The 20,378-nt window shown below is 41.8% G+C and overlaps 1 protein-coding gene across 2 annotated transcripts in view; it reads right to left on the bottom strand.

The window, feature by feature from the left end:
* p53 (transcription factor p53) overlaps positions 1-18,856 on the bottom strand; it is a 48,675-nt gene extending 29,819 nt beyond the window's left edge. The window contains exons 1-2 of one of the 2 annotated variants that reach the window (XM_089649437.1): positions 18,718-18,856; positions 16,051-16,222 (exon numbers count right to left, since the gene is read on the bottom strand). In XM_089649437.1, coding sequence (XP_089505563.1) covers positions 16,051-16,145 — 95 coding nt within the window. In that variant the 5' untranslated portion in view covers positions 16,146-16,222; positions 18,718-18,856. Of the gene's footprint in view, positions 1-16,050; positions 16,223-18,699 lie in introns of both variants that reach the window. The other variant, XM_089649441.1, reaches the window with a different exon arrangement.
* Positions 18,857-20,378: the final 1,522 nt, after the last annotated feature.

Here is a 20,378-nt window from a genome sequence, read left to right as displayed (position 1 = left end):
TGGTTTGATTTTCAAGTTTTTTTCTCTGGACAAAAAAGACGTCCTTGAAAATGAGGTGGTTTTAGCTTAATTAACACAGTCTCAAGTTGGATGTCTGTCAATAAACTTAAACTTAATCCAACAAAGACAGAATTAATTTGGATAAGCTTCCCCTGGAAGGCAAGCCCTCCTTGACTTCAGTCCAATATTCGTATATAAATATTCAGGATACAGATATAATCTCTTCTGCAGAAATAAAATTTCTGTGTTTCACTATGGACAAATAGTTTTTCTCTTGAATCGCAAATTTCAAAAGCTGCTAGTTCTGACTGTTTCCATCTAAGGCAGATAAAATCAATCAGGAGATGCCTTCCCTCTGATGGAGCAAAATCACTCATAAATTCATCTTCTCACGTATGGACTATTGCAATAGTGCATATGCCGGCCTCAGTTTTTAATGCTGCGGCGAGAATGATTTTTGATGAATCTAAGTATTGTCGAATAACCCCACTTCTAAGGGATCGCCTTCACTGGCTTCGATCCTTGAAAGAGTTTAAGATATGCTTAATGACCTTCAAAGCATTGCAAGGAATGGTGCCAGCCTGTATATCGGAACTATATGTCTGACAAAACTTAAGCAATAGACAGCTTACCCTAAGGTCAGCAGATCTAGATGTTTAATCGAACTTTCTAGGTCAAATCGAGCCATTTACTATGATCGCTCTTTTCGTGTAACAGGCCCGCTTATTCGGAATAAACTTCCCTCAGCTCTTACTAATCTCCAGAATTTGGCTGAATTTAAACAATCTTTAAAAATCCTACCTTTCAAAAATCTTAACTTCTTTTCAATATTTTATAATAAGCCATATTCTCAAACTTCCGGTAACTGTTTGGTGTCGGTTGCCTCCTTATTGTACCTTTTTCAAATGTCTACTGTCATTTCTGAGCACAAACTACCTCCTGTTTTATATTATGTTTTAGTTTTAATGTTCTTGTTTTGTCCTGTCCTGTTTTTATTGTTATTCTTTGTTTGTAATCGCTTTGTATAAACTGGACATTTAGTGTTACATTATTAGATTGTATTGGGTAAGGCGCACTGTAGGAATAATTTTAAGAACATGATCACTAATACTAAATTACCATTTTTAAATTTGTTATAGTAAAGCGCACTTGAAGTGAAATGACACTAAACTGCGCTATATAAATGCTATGTTATTATTATTATTATAACTCAAACATTGATCTAATAACATGCTAATTTTTGGTTACATTTCCCACATACAGTGGGATTCCATCATTGACATCCATCATCCGGGTTTCATTTCAACGAGCTGGAGACAAATAGCGTGACCATATTTTTGGCACCAGGAGGGTTCGAGAATGCTTTGAATAATCTGTGGCGGCCGCTAATTCCATATCTATAGGCACGTATATATGTGGTGCCCAATGCATAACAATGTGTCGGATAGTACCTACCTGCTTACAGCGGCGCTCGCTGAAATACCTACGCTAGTACTTTGCGTGTGTTTGCATTCGGCGGCGTTCACCAGAAGGATCTAGTCTATCGCTTAGGCATTATTACAGCGCCGCCGAACAATCTGGATTATGTGAGGGTTTGTCAATTTACCGGTAGCCTCGCGAACCTTCCATCGTCGTCAGTCGAGTTATTTAAAGCGACCCGGTGCGGACCAGTACACAGTACAGCACCAGCAACTTTGACACCGATACCGAGTTAATTGGTTAAATTATATCTCGAAATTTCCTTTGTAAAACGTTCTGCTTGTGCTTCTACGTTTATTTTTGGATGCATTATAATAAACCGCTCCCACCAAATTGAGTCGTAATTTATTAATATTTAAGAACACAAACTGTAACCACAAATCTACAATGTCAGTTGTACGTTGAACGCCAAAGAGCGCACATTAAAATAACCAGACCCTGCGCAGAAAAGTAAAGTTTACTTAAATAAGGCTACGATTTGCAGCGCAGTCCATTGTGGGACTTTTCTGCGCAGTATCAGAATGTTCGTTAAATGGTTAAAAAACCTAACAGCCTTCAAATAGGATTGCGTAGAATTAAAAAAAAAAGTATTTATATTACAGAAAAATAATGGAAAAAAAAGAAAAATAGAAAAATAAAAAAACAAAAAATACATACATGGCCAAAACAAATAAATTAAAGGTCCTATGTATCACCTTTAAATTTAAGTTTAATGCATCTCTAATCCCAGACAATATCACAAGTATTTTTTGAAGTAATTGAATGCATCGCCCGAATAACGTTGCAAACAACAAAAAATCGTAAAGTGATTTTTTGGTGGAATAATGTTCTTTATGTGTATACCTATCTATCCTACTCTTTCACATCATGAAAAAAATCTATCTCCCTCTTTTAGTAGCATCCAAAGTGCGCTGGGGAGCCAGTCTCAGTGGAATAACGTTGCGCGAGCCGACATGTCGTCTGTACAGCAGGTAGTTTCGGTGTCTCCGCGTATGTTAAATAATATGAATAAAGGGAAAAAACGTAAAATTTCTTTTGAAAACTGGAAGGATAATAAGCAGAAGGCATTAAGAAATTCGGGTAAACCTTATACAAGTCGTAAAGGCAAAGCAGTTAGCGGCAAATCGCCCCCAACGCAGGTTAGTGGAATAACGTTACACTTATATTTCTTATGTAAATAAGTTTTGTTTGGTTTTTTAATATAAATTTCTTAAGTACTTTGTTTATTATTTACATTATCAAATATTAATATTTTTAAACAAAGTATTCACTTCATTTTATTATATAGTTACAACACTGACAAATTTCTATCTGAGAGATAAACAATTCCTTGTCCATTGTCAAGTTCTTCAATATATTTTTATTTATTTCTTATTGACATTTTTTTTGACGTCTTACTGTTGTTGATAATATTGATTTAACTGTTTTTTTTACAGGACTTTATGTGTAAATGTCGATACCCAGATTGTAAAACTATGACGTTACATAAAAAAAAGGAAATTTTTGACCTTTTTTACACTAAAACATACAATGAGCAGAGCCTTTTTTTGCAAAGCTGTATTGAAGTGCTGGAGCCAAAACGAAGAATAGTACCCGAAAATGTATCGAAAAGACATTGTTTTGTCAAATATTCCGTTGTTTCTGTGGACAGCAGGATTCAAGTTTGTCAAAAATCTTTATGCAACATGTTAGATGTCACTCGTCGTCGTTTGCAAATATTAATAGACAAAATTAAATATCACCATTCGCTTTCTGATCAAAGAGGTTGCCATGATAATCGCCCACATAAAATACAACATGTTAATTTGGAACGTGAGAAAAATCACATCGAAAGCTTTTCTGCCCAGGAAAGCCACTACTCCAGGTCATCCAGTAAGAAGAAGTGTCTCGATCCTTCTCTTTCAATTTTAAGAATGTTCCGTCTTTTTAAAGAAAAATATCCCGAGTCAGAAATAAAATATGACATTTACCGAAACGTATTCAAAACAAACTTTGATTTGAGGTTTGGAATACCGAGATCAGATACGTGTAGAGTATGTGACAAATATTACATTCAACTTAGGGCAACCGAAGACGAAGCAACTCGTGCAAGAATTTCCAACGAAACTAAACTGCATCACTTGAAAGCTGAAAAGGGATATAAAACCCTTAATGATGACGCAGAAATAGCTAAATCAAATAAAAATGTCACAGTTCTGTGCGTCGATTTACAGCAGGTATTATTTACACCAAATTTAACACATTCCGATGTTTTTTACCAGAGGCAATATTCCAATTACAACTATGCTGTCCACAATATGGGAACATCACAAGTCACCATGTATTTATGGCATGAATCTCTTGCCAAACGAGGTTCAGCTGAAATTACGTCGTGTTTACTCCAGCATGTTTTACACAATTTTGATGTTCTCCTACATGGACAAGAAAGAAAACTAATCATTTGGTCTGATCGATGTGTTGGACAAAATAATAACTTTAAAATGGTTATACTTTGCACATATTTGATTTACTTGGGGTATTTTACCGAAGTAAACCAAAAATTTCTGGTAAGTGGGTATATCGGACGTGCAGAGCCAAAGTCATTATGAGATAACAAGATCTCAAGTTTTTACGATGTCCTTAATATTTTTGATAAAACCATTTAGATATCTGCGTCAAAATAAATATGATACTATAATATTATTCCACATCCTTAATGTGCGACTGCTATAGTTAATATTAATGGATTTTCGGCGCCACCATACATTTAAAAACTAATGTTTTTGTTTTGTTCAACACAGTGAAGAGATAAGGGTGATCGCTAATTACTCTCATTGAACATGTGTGAAATTTAATGTATAATTTTGTCCAATAAATAGAGAAGTAACTGGTACAAACAGTCACTTCTCATCCGAGAGTTCTCGGGAAAGTAATACTTGTTTGATTTAATGTTTTCCTACTGCCCCTGCAAAAACTCTCAGATCAAGGTGTCAATGTGTGCCGGTGCCCTATTGAATTTGCAGTATTTGTGCGGGCTTCACTAACTTGGTCCCGTACAAATTGGTCCTTCGAGCCGGATCTACGCATTACGCCTTTAATCGTGCTTCAGTAAAGATGCCTTCGCTTCGCAGTGGCCATAAAATCTCTACGTCATCCGGGGCGTCGCGATCAGCAACCAGCGTTCCCGCAGACCGAGACAAACGTATGTCTCGCCGAGCCCCGGACCCTACTTCCAACTCTCCGACTGATGTTCCCATTAGCCAAGATGCACCCCAGCAAGCTGATCAAGCTATGCTTGCCTCGGACTCCATTGAACAATCAACCACAGCTTGGGGTCCCATCCTGACCCACAGTTCCCCGGCCCCCCAGGAGTCCGACGGAGAGGATGATGACCAACGGTCAGAGTCAACTGAGGATGCAATACAAATGTTACGCCGTGAGTTGCGCACTCGAGAGAAGCAGCACGTTAAGCACACCGCCAACCTACTTGCAGCCCTGGCAGCAGCAACAAAGACATCCGCCGCACTGCAAGCAGGCCACCAACCTGCCGATTCCAGGTTCACAACTACCCAAAACCCCGTGGCGCCTGGAGCGTGGCCCGCCTCGAATGCCGGCTACGCTATCACAGCACCCGGGCAAGCCTCGAATGCATGCCCGGTGCAAACAGCGCCTGGAGCGTGGCCCGCCTCGAATGCCGGCTACGCTATCACAGCACCCGGGCAAGCCTCGAATGCATGCCCGGTGCAAACAGCGCCTGGAGCGTGGCCCGCCTCGAATGCCGGCTACGCTATCACAGCACCGGGGCAAGCCTCGAATGCATGCCCGGTGCAAACAGCGCCTGGAGTGTGGCCCGCCTCGAATGCCGGCTACGCTATCACAGCACCCGGGCAAGCCTCGAATGCATGCCCGGTGCAAACAGCGCCTGGAGCGTGGCCCGCCTCGAATGCCGGCTACGCTATCACAGCACCCGGGCAAGCCTCGAATGCATGCCCGGTGCAAACAGCGCCTGGAGCGTGGCCCGCCTCGAATGCCGGCTACGCTATCACAGCACCCGGGCAAGCCTCGAATGCATGCCCGGTGCAAACAGCGCCTGGAGCGTGGCCCGCCTCGAATGCCGGCTACGCTATCACAGCACCGGGGCAAGCCTCGAATGCATGCCCGGTGCAAACAGCGCCTGGAGCGTGGCCCGCCTCGAATGCCGGCTACGCTATCACAGCACCCGGGCAAGCCTCGAATGCATGCCCGGTGCAAACAGCGCCTGGAGCGTGGCCCGCCTCGAATGCCGGCTACGCTATCACAGCACCCGGGCAAGCCTCGAATGCATGCCCGGTGCAAACAGCGCCTGGAGCGTGGCCTGCCTCGAATGCCGGCTACGCTATCACAGCACCCGGGCAAGCCTCGAATGCATGCCCGGTGCAAACAGCGCCTGGAGTGTGGCCCGCCTCGAAAGCCGGTTACACTATCACAGCACCCGGGCAAGCCTTGAATGCATGCCCGGTGCGTACACTGCCGGGAACACGGCCCGCCTCAAATGCTGGCCACGCTATCATAAAACCCGGACCCGCCTCGAATGCACGCTCAGTGCACATACTGTCGGAAACTACGGGACACACGGCACCCGTGGCAAGCATTCCCATAGCCGATTATACTCTACCACAGTACCCCGAGCGACAGCCCCAAGCAGCAGTACCTGGAGAAGTGGAATTTACGCATAACAGATCGCAGCAATTCCCTACGAGTCAGGATTTTTCACCACTGTTTCCGCCACTGCCTACGGCCGATGAGACAGCACAGCACACTCACGAGTGGGTGCAAAAAGGCGCTGATCAGCTGTCCCAGATCACTTCAGCAATAGCAGAGGGTTTTCGCACGTCCCGTGCCCAAGAAAGACCTCGCACGATAGAGGACGATACACGGATGGCCGCCTTAATCGCAAGGCAGACCACGGCCAAGGATCTTCCCCTCTTCCTGGGTGACCCGCTCGAGTGGCCCACATGGAAAGCCCAGTACACCCAATCCACAACCACTTGCAGAATGACTTCATCTGAAAACCTCATCCGGCTGCAGCGTGCACTAAAAGGGAAGGCTCGGGATGCAGTCGGCCCTCTCCTCATGGATCCCGCTCAAGTTCCAGAGATCCTCTCTGTCCTCGAGCAGCGATACGGTGGCGCCAGCGCAATAGCCACGCTGATGTTGGAAAAGGTGAAAAAGCTGCCGTATCTCACAATAGACGCAACCCTTGAGGACCTGGCAGACTTCTCCGGAACCGTCCAGAACTTGGTGACATCACTTAGGATCCTTAGGACTGACGGATACCTGACCAACCCCACCCTACTGAATGACATCACAACAAAGATGCCGATTACGCTACGGATGACCTGGCTGTATGAGACACGTGGTCTTACGAGTCTAGCTACAATAACTCAGCTGGCAGCATTTCTGAAAAGTATGGCTAACGCTATACCCAACAGCGGGATGATCGACCCAGTGCGACCTCGACCGCGACGGACCGAGCAGGTGCATGTAGTAAACGGTGAAGAAGTTAAACCAGACTCTAGACCCGCTGAATTTGTTACATCGCGTAAGAGGAGTGAGCCTTGCGAAAATAAAATGAACAATACGCGTAAACGCAAACTGTCTAGTGAAAGTTGCGGCCAGTGCGGTGGCAACCACAAAACTCGCGAGTGCGCCGAGTTCGCGGAGAAAAGTCTCGCCCTCCGGTGGACAATGGTGCGACAGAAGAACCTGTGTCGTAAGTGTCTGGATCGACACCACTCACGGGACTGTAAAACCAAGGCATGGTGCGGCATAGGAGGGTGCAGATCACCACATCACCGTTTGCTTCATGACCCACAGTTCGTACCGGAAGGTGCTGTCGGTGAGGTTAACTTGTGACGCCAGACGACGGACCGGAGCGTGCTGTTAAAAATTGTGCAGGTTATGTTGGGCGTCCCCCAAGGAAGCAAAGTTTTGGTGTTCGCGCTCCTCGACGAAGGCTCAACTGTGACACTTGTCGACGCTGACATCGCAACACGGATCGGGGTGAGCGGCCCAGTCCGCGGCATACGGATCCATGGCGCCAAAGGGATGTGCACCTCTGACACACTCTCCCGCCGAGTGAAGCTGACCATAAGAGGATGTGATAGCAGTGACACCTACCACATCATCGCCAACACGATCTCCGACCTCAACCTGCCAGAACAACAGGCCCAGGGAAACCTTGTCACCCCAAAACTTTTGATAGGGCAAGACAATGCTCATCTGATCGTTTCACGGGAAGTGCGCGAAGACCATGACACTACGCGAATAGTGTCACGAACCGCACTGGGGTGGATCGCCCATGGGGGTGTCGGGACTGGCAGTGACAATAAATCCACGACGCTGGCACTACAAATTGAATCAGCCGCAGATATCCGCCTAAGAGAATTGGTAAAATGCAACTTTGCCGTCGACTCTCTTGGCGTAACTGCCGCGGTGAGAACCCAGGCAAGCGAACAAAGGGCCATCGCACTAATGAACACGACTACCCGGCCTCTTCGCACTGGGAGGTGGGAAACTGGCCTCCTGTGGCGTAATCCGGAAGCCACATTGCCTGACAACCGGCAGTGCGCGCTGAAACGACTTCATTCCCTTGAGAAGAAGCTGGCAGCAGATCAGAATCTGGCAGCAGCCTACAGCGACAAGATGAGCCAGCTGGTCAACAAAGGATACGCCAGGAAGCTGTCTAAACTGGAAGCGTCAACAACCGCACCCAGAAAATGGTACCTGCCGCACTTTGCGGTGACAAACCCCAATAAGCCAGGGAAGATCAGGATAGTGTTTGACGCCGCCAGTCGATGCCGAGGGACCTCCCTTAATGACCAGCTGCTTACCGGCCCTGACCTGCTGTCTTCCCTCTTAGGGAATATTCTGCGCTTTCGAGAGGGAAACATCGCCATTGCCGCAGATATCAAGGAAATGTTTCTGCAGATCAAGATAAGGCGGGAGGATCAGCTGTCCCAGCTCTACCTCTGGAGATTACCGAACCAACACGAACCTGATACTTACCAGATGTCATCTATGATGTTCGGAGCCACTTGTTCACCGAGCAGCGCCCAGTTCGTCCGGAACAAGGTAGCCGGGGAATACGAACATGAAAACCCGATTGCCGCAGCAGCCATTCGTTCTAAATTCTACATGGATGACTACCTAGATGCGGTAGACAGTTGTCAGGAGGCTGCCTCACTCGTCCACGGTGTGAGCACCCTCCTCGCGAAAGGAGGATTCCACCTAACTAGCTGGGCATCTAACAGTCCAGCTGCCATAGCCGGTGTTCCCACAGAAGACCGGGCCAGTTCCACAGTGCGGATCAGCGGTGGAGGTACGGAGACGGAACGAGTGCTCGGACTAGTTTGGGACCCATCCACTGATAACTTCCTGTACTCATTCCAAGAGGCGATCACCCCAGAAGTGGCCACGCGACCCACGAAAAGGCAGCTGCTCTCAATAGTAATGAAAATCTTCGACCCAGTAGGCTTCATTTCCTGCCTTACAATCCGGTCGAAGATACTGCTGCAGGCCGTGTGGCGCTCGAGTATAGGCTGGGACAACCCCATTACCCCTGAACATACACAGAGGTGGACCGAATGGCTGAGCCTGTTGAATACACACAGCATTTCAGTTCCGAGACGCTGCCTCCATCTCAAGCAGAACAGCGTGACCCTACATCTCTTCTGCGATGCGTCAGAACAAGCCTGCTGCGCTGTCGCCTATTACACCGAAGAAGTAAATGGATCCCTACAGGCGACATTTCTGGCCAGTAAATGCAAAGTGGCGCCACTGAAGCCCCTCTCCATTCCCCGCCTTGAGTTACAAGCCGGACTCATCGCGGCAAGACTAGCCCAGACCATCCACAAGGAAAGCCAGGCCCGTATATCCCAAACGTACTTCTGGACAGACTCTGCAACCGTATTGTGCTGGTTACGAACTGACCCACGTACGTACTCTGCCTTCGTGGCAAACAGACTGGGCGAAATAGATGAGTTAACCAACATACTCGACTGGAGATGGGTGCCAACCAAGCTCAATCCCGCTGACATCGGTACAAGGGACTCAGATGTGCCCGACCTATCACCCAAAGGAAGGTGGTTTACCGGCCCGGCCTTTATCATTTTACCTGAGAGTGCGTGGCCAAAAGAGCGTGCACCTGTCAAAAGGCCCGACGACCAGACACTAGAGGTTAAGCCTCACTACGTCGGCCTTCTATCAACTGCAAGGGAAGCCTTACCATCCATCGAGAGATTCTCCTCATGGCAACGGCTGATTCGTGCAACAGCATGGGTTCTCCGCTTTGTGAAACAATGTCGGATGAAAGTTAACAAATCTGTAGGGGGCCCACTGCGAGCGGAGGAGATCAAGGAGGCGGAAGACAGATGGATAAAAAGGTCTCAGGAGGACGCCTTCAATACTGACATGACCACCCTCAAGCAAGGCCAAATGCTGCCGACTGGTAGTCGTCTGAACCCATTAAACCCCTTCTTCGGACAAGACGGCGCCCTGCGGATGGGTACCCGGCTGCGAGCTCTAGCGAAAACGAAGTGTGTAGCACGGACTCCCGTCATCCTGGATGGAGACCACCCGTACACTCAGCTCCTGATTCGCCACTACCACCAGAAGGCGGACCATCCCAGCACGGAGAAGACGGTCGCAGAGGTGCGGGGCGATTTCTTTGTACTGCGTCTGCGCACTACAAGCAGGAAGATAGCACACGCCTGCCCCACCTGCCACATAAGGAGAAGCAAACCCTCTCCACCACTAATGGGGGCGCTACCACCACCTCGACTGATGCATCACATCCGCCCATTTACACATTGCGGACTCGACTACTTCGGGCCTATGGAGATCACGGTTGGCAGACATCGGGAAAAACGATATGGAGCCATCTTCACTTGTCTCTCGACCCGCGCCATTCACTTAGAACTGGCCGCCTCACTGACCGCAGACTCAGCCATCATGGCCATACAGCGGATGACTGCGCGAAGGGGACAACCCGCAGCCATGTACTCCGACAACGGAACAAATTTTCATGGAGCCGATGCAGAGATGAGAGACGCTCTGGTATCATTGAGCCACGATGCCAGAATGCTTGATGCCATAGCCACCCAGGGCATTGAGTGGCATTTCATACCTCCAATGACGCCCCACATGGGGGGAGCTTGGGAGAGGCTTGTACGGTCAGTAAAAAGAGCCCTGAGCACCACACTTAAGGAACGGGCACCTAGAGAAGAAACCTTACTCACGGCCCTGGCAGAGGCTGAATTCACAGTGAACAACAGACCACTCACTCACATATCAGTTGACCCACGCGACGAAGAGCCTTTGACCCCCAACCACTTTCTTCTAGGGTCGGCTGGAAAGCGTCCCCTCTTGTCCATGTTTGGCAAAAAGGAAGAGGAAATATGCCTTCGCCGCCAGTGGCGTATCGGCCAGCAACTTGCAGACATATTCTGGAGGCGGTGGCTTCTAGAATACCTCCCCAAAATGGCACAACCCGGTCACACCCATTAAGAAGGATGACCTGGTGGTCATTATGGACTCCACGCTGCCACGGAACAGCTGGCCGCGTCCTTGAGGCCGTGCCCGCCGCCGACGGACAAGTCAGGACAGCCCGTATCCAGACCAGTTCCGTAATATATGTTAGACCGGCCATTAAAATCGCCGTCATACTACCTGCTTCAACAACACCAGCCGATCCAATCACCAGCACGACAACACCTGCCTAGCCGAAACCCCTTGCAATGACATCAACTGCAAACACGAGACGCTGGGATGAAACAGAACACGCCCGACGGAGTAGCTGGGCGCAGCAGAGACTGCACCGTGGGGAGTATATCGGACGTGCAGAGCCAAAGTCATTATGAGATAACAAGATCTCAAGTTTTTACGATGTCCTTAATATTTTTGATAAAACCATTTAGATATCTGCGTCAAAATAAATATGATACTATAATATTATTCCACATCCTTAATGTGCGACTGCTATAGTTAATATTAATGGATTTTCGGCGCCACCATACATTTAAAAACTAATGTTTTTGTTTTGTTCAACACAGTGAAGAGATAAGGGTGATCGCTAATTACTCTCATTGAACATGTGTGAAATTTAATGTATAATTTTGTCCAATAAATAGAGAAGTAACTGGTACAAACAAGGGCGGATCCAGCTTTGGCGCCAGGGGGGGGTCACGTAGTCGTGGTCAAGTTTTTTTTTTTTTAAAGAAAGACAAACATTCCCGGGTTACGAATAACCCAACAATAACTCCTACCACCACCACAGAAAGCCGAAAATGCTTGCTTGTGTTGTGATGGAGGACTTAGGTCCGGTCAGTTACAGTTACAAGAAGTTATAATTTAATTTTGATAATAATATATACAAGTAAAAAGTAGGTATTGTTGGATATGGTAACACTAGGTATATCATTAAGATTGTCTTTTGCCCCGCAAGCCCGGGCGGCGTAGGCTCGTGTAATGTCAATTGTCAACCAATACAGTACAGATTACAATTATTAATCGTGTTCTTATTTCACCACAATATAACATGGTGTCAGGTGTGTCTTCAACATAGTATTGTGTGTAGGAATCTTGCAACTTTTTGAATTTCCTTTTCCTCGTTGTAGTTATTCGCCATCATATATAAAAGAAATGATTGCTTAAAACGTTTCCACTCGCCAACCATATCCGTAGCATTCTGCATTTGCAGAATTTGACTCGACATTATTATTGTAACACTTTGCTTGTCACGACAAAATAGACAAATAATAACAGCTTGTTGACCGTTATTTCTTTGCTTCCTGGTAAAGAATTTGAATCGTTCCACTGTAATATTCACTGTAGGTATGAAGTGTCTATCCAGTCTATCGAATAGTAGAATAATGCCTTCCAGCGTGCTCTTCTCAATAGTGAGGCCGAATGAATTAAAAATTTGAAAATCTTGCAACTTTTTGAATTTCCTTTTCCTCGTTGTAGTTATTCGCCATCATATATAAAAGAAATGATTGCTTAAAACGTTTCCACTCGCCAACCATATCCGTAGCATTCTGCATTTGCAGAATTTGACTCGACATTATTATTGTAACACTTTGCTTGTCACGACAAAATAGACAAATAATAACAGCTTGTTGACCGTTATTTCTTTGCTTCCTGGTAAAGAATTTGAATCGTTCCACTGTAATATTCACTGTAGGTATGAAGTGTCTATCCAGTCTATCGAATAGTAGAATAATGCCTTCCAGCGTGCTCTTCTCAATAGTGAGGCCGAATGAATTAAAAATTTGAACTCCTTTAGGACCAATCGTGTGCAGCAAATGTTATTAATAAATGTAAGTACTGTACTTCCATATTTAAGAGGAATTAAAACAAATACAATAGATATCGCGGGTTCGAACCCCGGCAAACAAATCTCAGTATTAGACATTTTCAAGGAACAGCTCACAGCTACATATATTTAAAAATTATTCTTATAAAATATTAACTCTGATATACCAATACTGAATTTAAGCATTATATTCGTCAACCTAAAATTTCTCAAATGAAAATATTCTACATTAGATACATCAATTTATAGATACATAGACTTAAAAAAAAACGGTGAAAATAAATAACTTGCATCTACCTATGCTGAATTTATTCCAAAAAGAGCATAATTAAAACGAATACAATATATATTATTTTAAAACAAAAAGTAAAATTTCGACGGCCTCCATGGTAGAGGGGAAAGGCTGCCAGCTAGCGATCCGGAGATCGCGGGTTCAAACCCGGCAAACAAATATCAGTATTAGACATTATCAAGGAACTGCTCCCAGCTACATATATTAATAAAAAGAAACTTGATTAAGTGAAATATAATATGTTTATATATATATATATTAACAAAATGTAACTAATACATACTTTTAAAAAACTAGGTATATGTATTTTTATCACAGACATAGGAATTAATAGACGAGAAGATAAAGGCGAGGGGTAAAATCAACTGTTGAAGAACGAAGGGAGTGAAGATGACTGTGATTCGTCAATAAATCAATCTGACAGTAAATAGGCATCTCGCATTATAATATCACCATTTACTTCTTAAAAGTAAAATCTGCTTTGAATGAATAGACATTTTTACATGGGAGCGCAAATTACTCGCCACGTTATGAACAAATTTGCGAAGTCCAAATTCGGCAAAGTAAGGCAGCTTCTATATTCAGAATCGTAGTTAGTTTCAGAGTATTTAGTTAAGACACTTTTATAAATGTTCATAATTTACTTCCCAGCAACCAACCAGCTTTGTGTTTCGCGTCCAGACGTTTCTCGATGTGATAGTAACAACTGATTCATATTATACGATGTGAATATGCTTAAAATAAAATAAAATAATGCTTATATATGGAATGTAATACGACAATTGGGTTTATTCTCTTTTTTCGCATCTATTTTTACCAGTTTTCATAGTACAAGTAAACATTTTGCCGTGTTATTTCGTAAAATGAACCGATGAAGCCTCGACCATAGTTCGCACAAGAATGATGACGTCACGTTTTCAAATATCACTTGAGGCCGTACGCGAGCCCAGCCGGCTCAATGGAACCGGTATGGGGAGTGGGGATAATACGCTTTTAATCACTTAGGGCAGGTCTACTAATATTCATATGTCTATGATTTTTATCAAATTTACATACACCATACTAAAGGTCCCCATAAGGACGTCAACAACAGAAATTTTTAGGAAGTATAGGAAGGCTGGTAATTCGCGCTGGCGCGTTAGACCTGTCCAGACCTGTCAAAAAACTTCCGAAAGAATAAGTTCTGTAACTTACTAAAATTACGTTAAGTGACTTTTGGTGTCGTTTACATTGGGAATTTGGCCAAACTCGCCTTCAAGAGCGATTTACAGGAAAAAAACTTACGAGTCTAACCCCAGCCTTAGAACATTAACAAATAACATTTGAGTTTAAACACACATACACTGGCATAATGAAGAAACTGATTAGATTACTTACCATTTCTTGTAATGAATTGAATTTGCAGCAACAATTTTTAAGAAAACTATTACTTATATTGGAACTTATTTTTTTTAACTTAGTAAACAAATAAAAGTAAACACTTTATTAATAAAGTTTAGTCGTTCCGATTGAGGTTAGGTTTTGCTAGGCGCTAGACGTTAGTCGAAACAAAGCGCGCGCAAGCGTCACACGTGGTTACACGAAATGTGTCATAATAATATGAAAGGTGGCGGCCGAAGCGCGCGCCGGTGGCGGTGCGCGGTGACGCGGTAACATTCGAATTTTCGATGCGTTCGTTCCCGAATAATGCGTTTGCCGTCAAACAAAATATTATATTAAATTAATTAAACATTGAAAGTACTTAAATAAAATTTATATTGTGACAAAAAATATATAAAAACATTATGTTTAACAATTTTAATTAGTGGTCCACCTAGGTCCTGGATGGGCCCAGGGGGGGGGTCATGACCACCGTGACCCCCCCCCTGGATCCGCCACTGGGTACAAACAGTCACTTCTCATCCGAGAGTTCTCGGGAAAGTAATACTTGTTTGATTTAATGTTTTCCTACTGCCCCTGCAAAAACTCTCAGATCAAGGTGTCAATGTGTGCCGGTGCCCTATTGAATTTGCAGTATTTGTGCGGGCTTCACTAACTTGGTCCCGTACAGTGGGCATAGTTTTTTACCGTGCGATAGAGATTTTGCACTCATAGAAAGAAAGAAAAAAACTCAAAAAATGTATGTACCGAATGATCTGGTGACACTCTTGGTAAGTGCACGCGCTTCTAATCCTTTTGAAGTATTTAAAATGGACCAGAGGCACTTTTTGGACTTGAGTCCAGTTGAAGCTATTTTTAAAAGAGATCCTCAACTGAAAATAACAGAAGCAAGGTGGCTTCAAGTCAACGCAAATGAACCTGGTGTTTTACGTTTGAGAATGTGCCATAATATTCTCGAAGGTTGGAAAATTTTTGAACTCCAAAAAAAACAAAAAGGACGGTATCGACCCAATATTAATGTACCTCCTATTGCTGATCTGCCGATACTCTTCCGATTCTTATTACCCATATCAGCGGCAAAAAAGGCAGATTTAATGTCCATGTCTCAATACTTACCAGAAATCAACAGAAGCTTTTATGAAAACCTACCGGCTCAGTAAATGTATGCACTACAGTGGAAAAACGTTACAAGTGGGCAGCTTAAGCAACGTTATTCCACATTTTTTTTTGTTTTATGTCGATTATTTCCTTTATTTTAATGGTTTTTTTAAATATTTTTTCACATGTACCCTTGTTTATGTCAAGTAATATGAAACTTATTGTAAAAATGGGATGTTTTCTAATAAAAAATCATTTTAAAACGTTTTTTCTTGTTTCTGAAAAATCTTGTTTTTGTTGTTTGCAACGTTATTCGGGCGATACATTCAATTAGCGCGCACATACCTTCTGTTCAATAACCTAATTACTTCTCAGAAATGTATTAAATATGTTACTGCTAAAGACAGTAAACAAAGTAAATTAGCTGCAGTGAAATAAAAAGTTTTAAAGAGAGATGTTAAACACTTACTTCCCATCAAAGTTGAAAAATAAATCATTAAAGTGTTCTGCAGATCCCTCGCAATCTGGGAACACCAGTTCCAGGTCTTCCTGGCTGTTTGCCATTTTGGTGCCAGTTGAGACAGGTGCTATGGTATTTCCCAAAGTATGGTATTGCTCAAAGGTATTTCCTTAGACTGGCCCTGAAAAATAAATATTCAATAAATGCTATCCCTCTAACAGTAGGTTTACTTTGATGCTGCCTCCACTCCAAGACATTTGGCAAATCTTTCTGGAGGTGAAGAAGCACAAGTAGCATACTCTGATATTGGACCATTGTTAATTGTCTACCGTTTACCCCATAAAAAATAGGAGCAAAGTGAGATTTGGCATACAAGTTAAGTTATGATCAAACGGCACAGCCTATCAAAGCGGCGGAGTCAACGAAAGTTATGTGTTTGGTTTGTAGTTAGTAACAAAGGTGGGGCGCCGCGGAATGTAGATGCAATTTGCAGTAGTATGGGTGAACAATGTCTGTGACACTTTTTTTGCATGCAATTTCGTACTAGTAAATGATTCATGACCCATCTCATTTATTTATTTTATCTATGGTTTACTTCCTCCAAGGTGGTCTTTTGACTAGCGTTCTACACCAGACAGAGTGAAGTTGAAGAAGTTGAGATGACACAAAAATGGAAAAGCACGCCTCCACGGTAGTGCAAGCATCATAATACAAGGTAACCAACACTTTCGAGAAAAACAAGTATACAATGAAGAAATTACAAAGAAACGTATTATGAATAATATATTATAATAAAACAAATATGAAACTTTTTTTCACTTTAATTTTATTAACCGTAATCGGTTTCAGCTCGTTAAAGCCATCTTCAGACTGGACTATTTGTTTTATTATAATATTATTATAATGGAATTCCACCATGAATTTATAATATATTATAATGGAATTCCATCATGAAATGTAAGTTTCAAAAATAGAAATATATTATGAATAATGATGAAATCAGATAGCAGACGTGGTCTTCTTACACAACAAAAGTTGGTGTATTCATGAATACTTCTGAATTTTTAACTCAAAATCGTAAATTTCGCATGTGGTTCTTTTGCATTACATGAGCGATGTGTCGTTGTCTATTTACTGTGCACTCACTAAAGAGCAGGGGCGGTTCTAATGCTGACTGGGACCCTGCCTGCCCCTGCCCCAGTGGGGCCCAGCAGGCAGGGGCCACATGCATCATGCACAAAAAGTAGTAAAATCAACCCACGCACTGCCAATGCATAATGTATGTTCTACAATATATTAATACCCAATATCGGTGCATTACATAATGTGCAATGCAAATAGCAAAATGCGTGATGACTTTGAAAAATATTGAAATTATTTCTCAATTAGATAAACAATTTCATTGGCCTGTCTGGGACCTAAAAGTCGAAAGGTTGTATGGAAATTAGTGACATCACATGATTGTCTGTTCAGTGCGTGCAACAGTGTCCAAGTGATAATACTACAACAGAGCACATTTAATTGTTGTAGCAGCGGTGGTTAAACGGACAGTAAATATTTCCCTAACCACCACACTCTTCATAGGCACCGATTATGGAAATTACACTTTGTTTCAACATAATTACTACAAGAAACAACGATTTACATAGGGAGATTTATTTATTGGACAATTTGTATAGCGCTGCTTTTGTGAGATATCGCTCAAAACGATCCCACTGTCGCCATTTTGGACTTTTGTTGTATGGAGTGACACTGGTTTGTTGCTCGTAGTAATTGTTGAAACAAAGTGTAATTTTCATAATCTGTGCCTAAAAGTGCGGCGGTTAGGGAAATAACTACCCAAAGGCTAAATAAATATAATTTGTACAATAATACCCAAAGGCTAAATAAATATAATTTGTACAATAATACCCAAAGGCTAAATAAATATAATTTGTACAATAATACCCAAAGGCTAAATAAATATAATTTGTACAGTAATACCCAAAGGCTAAATAAATATAATTTGTACAATAATACCCAAAGGCTAAATAAATATAATTTGTACAATAATACCCAAAGGCAAAATAAATATAATTTGTACAATAAAACAAAAACCTTCTCTCCAATTTTTGAAAATACGTAAAACAGTGCAAAGTGGTTGATCAAATATGTTGGACCAATTTGGATGTTCTCGGTTTCCACTTTATATAAATCCACTATTATTATTGACCGATAACGGAACATCAATAATATTGGATGAGAAACACTAAATTATAATAATAATAGCTACGGCGAATTTTGAGAAGCGCATTGTGAAACGATGAATATTTTTGAGTTTGGATGAAAATATTACATTTTTCTGAAGGAAAAAAATGGCTGAATCCTTAACGATGAAATAATATTGACATTTCATACTTCAAGGATCCACACTGGATTTTCAACTTGATAGTGAGTCATTAATTGTATTTTACGGGATTAGATTATTTGGATAAACATTGTTTTGAAAAACTTGTAAACGGCAAATCGTTAGTCAAGGAAACTTATCGTAAATTCGTATGTCATTTTTCATAAATATTGTGAAATAATTAGGCCGGCACCAAACTTATTCAACAATAATGGTTACAAAACAATAATACTGCCAAAATTGCAACAGGTGATTACTCAAATTCTGCTTACTAGAATAAATCTTTTTACCAAAACTCCCATGTAAACAATAACGCGAAAGCAAATGCCAAACTGCGCTAAACACGCTCAGAACATAAATCAACTATGTTCAGGACTCAGGATTTCCAAAATCTTCACCAATCTTCACCATCTTCACTCACACCACCACAGTACCATAAATGAACACAGTACCATAAATCAACTATTTACAGAACCATAACAGAACCATAAACAGAACTGCACAGTACCTGAACATCTATGGAATAAACCATAAACAAACCACTCTCGAATAAACCATGAATAAACTTTTTAAAGTTTAATAAAGTTTATAAAGTTTTTCATTGGTGTATAGTATAATATGTAGTCTCCGAATGAGAATTTTACTGTCTATATATTGGCATATGTATGTTTTTTTTTAGATCAAATTTGTTTCATACAAAAGCTCGAAGTTATCGATCTAGTGAGTGGTTTATTTATGCACAGTACCCAAGTACTAAACAAATTTATCTAGGCATATTGTTATTATAGGATTATGTTTTGCCTCCATTAAACAACTAAAACCAAGCCACGATCTTGTCTACAAGTGAAATGTACGAAAATAGCTGTAATTTGTTATATATTTAAGGGTGTTTTTACGCTGTATTCAAATGATCATACCAGAGCTCAGTTTTTTTACAATGAATCATTTTTTAAGATTTTTATTATTTTGAAAAATAATACTAAAAATCGCTTTTACGCGCAGAAGATAAAAATCACATTAGAAAATTCAAAATTGATGTTCTCTAGTTCCCATCTTAATCGCCAGCAGATGTTTGTGTTATTAATGTACAAAATTACCAATCCATAACACCAATAATATATAATATTATTATGTACAAAACTCTGCTAAATACTATACCGTGGCCTAAGAGGACGGGAGAAGAGTCGGGGTACACCCCCGAAATATTCAATATATTATTTTATATAAATAAATTTAAATATCCTATATATATTAAATTTAATTTAAAATGAATTTTTTTTTAATAATGATTTACAAATGACGTATTTGAAATTATGTAATGTTGGTCCATGTTTCCTACCGCTGATCCTATATTCAGTCTAGCATAAATAAATCACTCAGCAGCTTAGCATCATCAACCACCTTCCCCCATCTTTTTTTGTCGTTTCATTTTCAATATCACAACCTGACCACGCCTATTCATGCAATAAAGATACTTTTAAATTTGGTAGGTACTATTAGAGGTTATTTCAGTATCAAAGTGTGTTTTGAATTAATTTACTAATTAGGTACTTTTGTCTTAAAATGAGTACTGTTACATGATTACAAACATTATATCAGAAAAAGCTTAGAAAAAAATATATATTGGCGCCATAAATCAACTATCTATCTGATTGGCGCTTCCTCGGACAGTCACCGTATGGCAAAAAGTGGTTTATTTATGGGCATAAATAAACCACTCTTGCCGTATGGTCACAGTTGACAGTCAATTAATTTCTAACTAAAAAATAATAAATCATTAGTACCTAAATAATTAAATCGTTCCGTTTCTTTAGTTTTTCTGAGATGGTGAAGCTTTATATGCTTCAAACGCACACCATAAAACAATTGTGAAGAATTTGTTTGAAGTTCACTTCTGATTCCCATCATCTATTAATTTTTTGCACTATGTCCCACAAAATAAGTGAAAATT

This window comes from Hesperophylax consimilis, chromosome 3 (assembly GCF_061612785.1).
Source record: "Hesperophylax consimilis isolate HC1 chromosome 3, BYU_Hcon_1.0, whole genome shotgun sequence".
Lineage (NCBI taxonomy): Eukaryota > Metazoa > Arthropoda > Insecta > Trichoptera > Limnephilidae > Hesperophylax > Hesperophylax consimilis.
The sequence above is the reverse complement of the archived record's forward strand: the minus strand, read 5'-3'. Positions and strand labels throughout refer to the sequence as shown.